The sequence below is a fragment of the Onychomys torridus genome, chromosome 7, assembly GCF_903995425.1.
Source record: "Onychomys torridus chromosome 7, mOncTor1.1, whole genome shotgun sequence".
In the NCBI taxonomy this organism is placed as follows: domain Eukaryota; kingdom Metazoa; phylum Chordata; class Mammalia; order Rodentia; family Cricetidae; genus Onychomys; species Onychomys torridus.
The window spans coordinates 33,535,626-33,544,327 of record NC_050449.1 but is presented as its reverse complement, the minus strand read 5'-3'; the positions used below and the strand labels follow the sequence as shown (position 1 = coordinate 33,544,327).

The following is an 8,702-nucleotide window of genomic DNA, read 5'->3' as shown; positions in this document are numbered from 1 at the left end:
GCTTACAACTGACCTTTTCCTCTCTTCTTCTTGTCCACCTTTCTTCTCTAGGCAAGTGCTGAAATTTATAGCTTGCATGTTCTGGGGGTTTCTTTTTAAGGTCTAATAAATTGTTTTTGAGCTTTCTTCTTAGTCCATTCTTAAATTCTATTGTTTGAGAGACTAAGCACCTTGAGAGGGTTACCAACTAATAGAGATTTAGTAAGAGAATTTGCTCTTGCAAGTATGGAGGCTGAGATGGTGCAGGATCTGTATTGCCTGCAGAATAGGGAACTGAAAAAATCTAATTCAGCCTGAGAACAGATGGTCGAAGCAGGGTGTTGCTGTGGACCATGGCATCAGCAGCATATGTGTGTAAGGGACACACAGATTCCTTCCCAGTTATTTGGGCATCTCTTGGCCTGTTGAACCAGACACAGACTTTTTCTCTGTCTATCACATTTGCTCTTTTCTTCTCTTCCTTTTTTCACTGCTACTTTATTCTTTAAAGACTGTTAAACACGACTCTATTTTCTTATTTCAAGACAATTTCAACTATTCTCTAAATGGCCTTGGGTAAAATTCATGGGGTTAAGCTCACACATTACTTTCAAATGACCATTTGTTTGCCTTGATTATTTCCAATGAGGTTGCTTCTCTTAGAGAAAATTAGGCATAGCGATTGAGATAATAATCTCTTTAAAAATATGAGTCTGAATAGGCTTTAAATGGTAGTTTTCCCTGTTGGGAAAAGGGCATATGTAATAGTCATTACCACGAGCTGACTCTCTGTGTCACTATTGCAGTATTGAAAGATAGGTTGTCCAAGTGTGTGTTTGCCTGTAGGGACTCACATGCTAAATGTGCAGGCGAGCCTTCAAAGTCATGAACTTCATAGAACCAGGAGGGGAATTTTCCGATAAGCCCCCAGGTATGTTATCTCTGGGACATCTTTTGTTTGTGCCTGATCTACTGAGACTCAATTCTAGAAACTGGAATAATCCATGAAATAGAAATCAGAACTTTTTACAAGATGCCCCCAATTTTCTCTACTACCTGGGAATGAATCCCTTTAGGTTTACCTAAAATTATGTATTATGTCAAGGTGGAGGGGCCTTATTAACATGTGATCAAGTAGAAGGCAGGTTCTTTTTAGACATTTTTGAAAGACCATCCATCAGCATTGATAAAGAGACTCCAGTGTGTTTCTCTTATGGTAGAGCAATAGACCTGGGAAAATGAGGTGTGGGATGCCTTGTGCTTGGGACAAGATACAGTTATTGATAGAGTGCCTCAGTAGTAAACAGGATTCCTGTGAGATTGCAGATGACTTTGCTCAGCCTTATGAGTCAGCACAGAAAGGAATGTCTGTAGAGACTGTCTCCCAAGATAGCCTCTCTCTCTTGGGCCAACACTTTCAGGAGGGAGAGATATGCAGCCCCCTACAGCTGTGACAATTTCCTCATTCCCAAGCCCCTTACTCCAACTCTATAAAGAGTCAAAGCCAGCTTTTTTTCTTGGCAAACCCCTCAATTTCCTTGGAAGAGAGGCTGCCTCTCACTGTGTGCACTAATATATACAGCCCTGTCTCTTGAAGGTCAGACTCCTGTCTCTCTCCTGCCTTCTGTCTCTTTAGGCTGCCTCAGAAATCTAACTTATTAATACAAGAGAGAAGCAGGATTCTTCACACACCTTTAAACTCGCTGACATTTGTTTCTGACTTTGCGCTTTTCACTTTAGCTTGTCATTAATCAAGTCCTGAGTTCTGCCTCATGCATCTTGGAAATCAGAAGACTTTTTTTTTTTTAATGAAAAATTAGGTGACTTGTTCCCTTTAAGAAGAAATCCCAGTTCATTTATATATAACAAAAATAAGTTCAGTTTACATAATGTAGTGGAGATCCTAAGCATCACATCTCTGTCTCGGGATAACACTGTACTAAAGCATCTGGTATATAGGGGAGATATTTATCAAACTTTTCTACACATTTGCCTCACTATCAGTCCTTGTATTAAAGTCCGCATTAGGCTCATTTTGATGTATTGCAGGTTTCACTTTGCAAGATGAGCTTTTGGACAAGTCATGGCTTTTCCTAGGGCCCCTTTCACCTCCTTGTTTCTAATGGTGTAAATGAAGGGGTTAAGAAGGGGTGTAAGGATGGTATTTAGCACGGACACCACCTTATTAATTTTAAAGGAGGAGTGTGCTGTGGGTCTCAGGTACATGAACAAGACAGCTCCGTAGAGGAGAGAGACAACTGTCAGGTGAGAGGCACAGGTAGAAAACGCCTTTTGGCGGCCAGTGGCTGAAGGAATCCGTAGGATGGTGGATAAGATGTAGATGTAAGAAATGACAGTAAAGAGGAGTGATCCTGGGATCACAAGGATGGTTGCCAGGAGACCCAGTATTTCCAAAGTGCTGGTATCTGCACAAGCAGCTTTCAGGATAGGACCCACATCACAGTAGAAATGGTTGATAATATTGTTGCCACAGAACGGCAACTGTACAAGCAGCATTGTCTGACAGAAGACGATAGTGAAGCCCGCTAGCCAGGAGCTGAGGGCCAGCTGCATGCACAGATTGCTGGTCATAATGGTGGGGTAACGGAGGGGCTTACAGATGGCCAGGTAGCGGTCAAAAGACATGGTACCTAGAATCAAGAACTCAGTGGTACCCAGGAAGAAGTGGAAAAAAGCCTGCAGCAGGCAGCAGGCAGTGCAGATGACTGTTTTTGGTACCACAAAGGTTTCCAGAAGTTTGGGGATGACAGTGGTGGTATACCAGATCTCTAGGAAGGCTAAGTTGCAAAGGAAGAAGTACATTGGAGTTTGAAGCCTGGGCTCAACCCAGACAATGAAAATAATGAGTCCATTGCCTGAAAGGGTTAATATGTAGATGAGAAAGATCACTATGAAGAGAAGGGCTTGTAAGCCTTGGATGTCTGGGAAGCCTAGGAGGATGAACTCTGTGATTGCAGTGCCATTTCTCATGTCCTTTAATTTCCTAAGAAGACAGCAAGGATGGAGTTCTCAGAATCATATAAAAACATAACAACAACAACAACAACAACAACAACAACAACAACAATAATAATACATTTTAGTGGAGAGTTATTGGCTCTTTACTGTTTCCTTTTATAGCTTAACATTTTACATGCATCTCTTAAGAAGAACAGAAAACTGGGCTTTTAAAATAGTTTGCTATGTATTGCTATTCATTCATTAATTTCATATTACATTATTTATTCATTAATTAATGAATATTCATTAATTACATATCCATTAATTATTTCATGAATAATTCATTCAGTGGCGCTGGTAATGTAATCCAGGGCTTTGTGCATGCTAGACAAACCCTCTACCACTGAGCCACAGCTCCAGCCTCCTCCCTAGAACAGTGTACAGTCAAGGAGGGTTAGAATAACAACAATAAAAGGTTGTATCTATGGTCCTTCAGGACATAGCTGTATTTCAGGTCCCTCCTCCTCCATATATACATACCCAGTAGGCATAATAACTTCCTTATTAACTGATGATTTGGCTGGTCCTTTGAGCACATGAACCAACGTTAAATTCTTATAAATACATTTATTCATGTATGAGCACACATATACGTGCATGTCATAGGGCATACGCAGAAGTTAGATGACAGCTTGTGGGAATTTGTTTTCTTCTTGCATTGTGTGGATTCTGCAGATTGAATTCAGGCCATTGGGCTTGGGAAAGCCACCTAGCTGGCTCCAATCAGCTTTTAATAGAATTTGAAAGTATTAAGTGAACTTGAAAATAGTATATATTTTTTACTTTTATATACATATGAAAATAGTAATTATAAATGTAATAGCTTATCTGTCAATAAACCATATAATAACTTAAAGGGAATAGTGCATGATGTATATAATGAAGCTTACATATAAGCACAGCTGAGTTAATGAGAAATTAATCCTTATACTCACATTATTTTCTGAAAGAAAAGTATTTTTGGTGCTGAGGCTTGAACTCCGGGCCTGGTAGATGTTAGACAAGTACTCTACCCCTGTGCTCTTTCCCCAGCACAGACTCTATAGTAGAGTACAGATATAGTGAAGGAAGCTCATGCTATGTGTGTTTATAAAAGTAACTAAAAACCATTGCTATTATATGGGGTGATGGAATACAAATTAAAGAAAATGTCTTAAAATTTATTTTTTCTAATTTATTTTATTTTTACTTATTTGCTTTTGTTGAGAGGAGGGAAATGGATTGTGACACAGTTCTTAGCCTTGGCTAACTCGGACTTCATTATTTTGTTCAGGCTGAACTTGGATATCCTCTTGCCTCTGTATCCTGAATATTGGTGATTATGTGCTATATGCTTGGCTTTAGAACAGATTTTTGTTAATAAGTCCCCATTATAATTAAGGTCCTTTCTTTTAAAGGGACTAATAAAATTTTACAAACTAAGTAAACAAGATGGTTGAGAAAGTAGAAAAATGTCTAAATTAAAATTTCTATGGCCAGTTACTTGATATAGAGAAACTCATAATGCATGAATATTGGATAAAGAACTGTAGACATTAACCTGAAAAAAGTGAAAAGATAAGTAATTGCTAATGATACCAAACTGAAAATCCCGGGAAAGCACATTTCTATCAAAACCTTTTTTTTTAAATTGGTGACTAATTATCTTTCATCGGTCAATAAAGCATTCCCATTTGCATGTGCAAATTCATAGACAAAAATTTCCCTTTGATTCTACTAAAGTCCACTAGGAAACAGTAAAATGACACCCTGTATTAATAGAGTATTCCTCCGTTCAATTTTCCTTTGAAATGTGTAAGATAGATTACTGTGAGATGGATTGTCCAGTTTTAAAGCACATCAAAACCAACACGAAGGAGGAAGTTTCTGCTTCACTGCAGAGTTCCTCAATTTTTTCCCTAATAGGAGTGAATCCTGAGAGGTTAAAGGAGAAAAAAAAAAAACAACCCTATTTTTTCATCTCCTTTCTCGACCAAGGCAAGGTTATTGTCTGTAATATCAAAAACTCCAGTACTTTCCATGAAATGGTAAGAAGAAAGGGAGGAATTTTCAACTTTGCATTAATAGCCAATTCAACTGGCCACCTGCATGGTCTTTTTTTTTTTTTAATCTAGGGTACACATGGAATTGCCTTCATTTCCTTCATAGAGAAGAATGGCCACTTCTTTAGCTTAATATAAAATATCTTAGTGCTAAGTACTCCAGCATTTGGAGAATTAGATGGATGAATTCTACAAGTATTTGTAAGCTTATTCTGTTTCAAGTCCCGTAGGCCACCCAGGAGCTTGTCACTTAGTCAGGACACACAAATACCGTGAATGATGGTTCCAACATGACCCAGTGAGTGAAAATCACAAAGAAGAGTCACACACAGGTTTCCTTGGTAATACTCAGAAACCACACTTTGCTAGAGACATGTGGGCAGAAAGTAGAGGTTCCCCAGAGAAAAAGAAGCCTAAACTGAGCCTTAGAGTTAAGTAGAAGAGTAGAGGGAGGGGGGCAAAGATTCAATACTTGTGAACCACAACTGGAGTAATGAATCTCATCGGCACTGGAGCTGGAGTCAGGCTTTTCCTGAAGACAGAGTCAGGAAGTTTCTGTCCGGAAAGGTTTCGAGTCTTGCTCACATGGAAAGATGCATGTGTAGACAGTGCAATGTCAGCCTTCAACCCTATCACAGGCAAGTGAAGTGAAGCTTTGTGGAGTAAGTCTATAGGTGAACCTGTGTGAGTTCATAGCAACACCATAATAACCACAGTGTCCAGGTGGCCACACAGGGGGCAGATAAGAAAGAGCCATTTCTTCCTTCCTTTTGTAAAGCATCTGGCTTGGCACAGGAGTAATGAGGATCTTGGAAAGGCAACAGAAAAGACATTAATGGAAGGACAGTGTCTCCTGAGAGGAGTGGTCCTTATCAGGGTGGCAGGTGCAGCAGTGTCCACCAGAAGGGATACTGAGATAAAAGAGGCATCAGGAAATAGGTGGTGGTTCCTCAGGCTAATGAATGCACAGGCAAGGTTTGGAGCAGCCCAGGAATCTCTGTAATATTCCTGAAGGAAATTGACTGTCTCATATACACAAGAGACAACAACACTCAAACAAAAAATAACTTTGGGAAGCCAAGGCTCCAGAGTTAAAACACTGGATTAAACATTTGGATCTACATGCTTACCAAAATTCAGACCTGTATTCTCTGGCCATTTTATTTCTCCATTCGAAATGTTGTGATGTGTCGAGTCAAATGGCACTCCTCCACCTTTCTTGAAACCAACAAATTAGCTCCTTATTCTCCACCATGTCCCCTTGGTTGTACCTCATGTTGGCTTTCTTGAGTCCATGTCTTAACCAGGCTCCCTTTCTCCTGATCTCCAACAGTCTTTCCTACTCAAAGCTCAAACTGTAATAAGACTGATCACTCACATCCTTACAGGTGACCCCCCAAACTTCTTAGCATAACACTCAAGGCCATTGATGACCTTGCCTTAACCACTTTTCCAGCCTCACCTGCCATTTTTCTTTTCTCAGTCTGTGTTCACACTGAATCACTTGGGTTCAAAGTCTGGCAAATCACTGCCATGTTTTGGTAAACAAATTCTACTGTAGCACAGCCAGACTCACCTGCTTTTGTATTGTCTGCCTGCTTATGTGCTACAATGACAGACTTGAGCAGTTGCAACGGAGACCGTACAGGTCTCGAGTGTTCCTAAAACATTTCCTATCTGGCCCTTAGCAGACGCAGTTTGCTCAACCTACTCTAGTTCCCTGAGAGAGCCACCCTTCCCTTTGCTTCCCAGTTACTGCACAAGGTGCTTGCATTGGTTTAATGCCCTTAGCCACTGTCTTCATTGTAGACTAAGTCCTACTAGACTTCTAGCTCTCAGCCTACGAGCCCCCTCCATTGAAAGTCTTCCTCTTCTTTCTATATCTGGGCAAACTAAGAGGCTGTATCCACACCCTCCCAACAAGCCCTGGCCATGTCTATATCTGAACACTTAAAAGAACTATATTATCTTTTTGGCTTTATCTGTAGATGCTAAGCTCTTAGATCTCAGTAGTATCTTCAGGACCTATGCACTGCACTAAGTGTGAAGCAAACCCTTGAATGATATTTCCTAAATAATTTAATAAGTGTATAGCTTGTTGGCAGTATGCCCCAGTTATCTATACATTTATATAGACAGATATACACATGCATTCATATGTGATATGCACTTGTATTTTAAACACCTGGGTTATGTCATAACAGGAGCAATGTACTACATAATCTGTTTCCAAGTCTGTTGTTGCTTCTGGCTTTTCCTTATTCAGGTTTTGCTGCATGTAGATCTTCCTGCTCTATCTTCCCCTAAACAAGATATGCTGTTTTTGTATTCTGTTTTTGCTCCCAGCGTTTCCAGATAGCCTGAGTACACATATTTTTCTTTACTCTTTTCATGCTGACTGTCTGGAGAATGTGCCATTTTTTTCTAGGCTCCATTGTTGCAACAAAGGACATTGCCCTTTTAAATTTTTTTCATAGTCTTAGAAGACAAAGCAGAAGAAGAGGAGGAGGAGGGGGGAGGAAGAGGAGGAGGAAGAGAAGGAGAAGAAGAAGAAGAAAAGAAAAAGTGTTAATAGATTTGTTTTCTTTTCTAGATTTGAGCTGAAGTTTAAAAGTATCCTAAGAAAAAGGAAAAAAAAAAGTATCCTAAGCCGGGTTGGGGATTTAGCTCAGTGGTAGAGCGCTTGCCTAGCAAGCACAAGGCCCTGAGTTCAATCATCAGCTCAAAAAAAAAAGTGTCCTAAGCCTTGTTTACTTGAATTTTTTAATTGTTGATACAGACAAATTCAAGTTTTCAAGATATTGGTCGTGGAGTCAGTTTGAAGATTCTGAACATTATAGAGCCTTAAAACAAGAAAACTATGTAGTATACATTCCACAAGGGGAAATGAACAAGAATCACTACTTGAGGCTGTTACTAAGGTAGACCTTGAATAAACAGTCAGTTGGAATTCCACTCAAGGACTCAGCATTCTGGTATGATGCAGGAGATAAATGTTACTTACACTAAAGGAGGTTGAGGGCATTGTTATGGTTTTTCCGTAGGAGACTGAAAGTCGTTTGCTAGACTCTACTTGAAGATACCCATGCATCAAGCTAACTGTATTTCTTCATTCTAGAGAAAAACAAATTTTATCCTAAACAACAACCATTTCCTCTCTGTAGCCAAGAGATACTCACAGCACTGAGGATGCCCAAGAGAGCAGTTCTGGTCCAGAAGTGTCTGCTCACGGTTCTACTGAGAAAAAAGGGATCTTTTTTATAAAGACAGCATAATTCCAAAAGAAAATGTTTCTTCTGCTTTGCAAAGGAAAATGAGCCCCTTTTTAGAACTGAAAGCAAGTGCTTTTCTGTACTATTGAACTTCCTTCATAAATAGTAGAAGAAATGGGACAATTCCTCAGTGTTTAGAAAAATTACATTGAGTGTGAATGGATCACTTCATGCCAGACCAAGTTCTCTTCTCTGAAAATAATGATTTGTCAGTGTGGTACTTTCTTAGTTTCCTCAGAGACACCAGTCCCCATGGATGAGCTTCAGATAGTCCTGGGAGAAAAGGAAGTTCTTACTAAAAGTTTATTCATGAGTCAAACTCAAGAACTCAGAGTTTTCCGAGTCCTAATTGGTATCCGCCATCCTTATATTCTTAAGGTAATTAATC

General features: G+C 39.6%; 1 protein-coding gene across 1 annotated transcript; it reads right to left on the bottom strand.

Annotated features, from left to right (window-relative positions):
• Positions 1-2,003: 2,003 nt before the first annotated feature.
• On the bottom strand, positions 2,004-3,002 carry LOC118586812 (olfactory receptor 6X1). The gene has a single exon (XM_036192125.1). It carries the CDS (start codon positions 2,968-2,970, stop codon positions 2,032-2,034), a length of 939 nt encoding a protein of 312 aa, XP_036048018.1. The 5' UTR covers positions 2,971-3,002; the 3' UTR covers positions 2,004-2,031.
• Between the last annotated feature and the right edge of the window lie 5,700 nt (positions 3,003-8,702).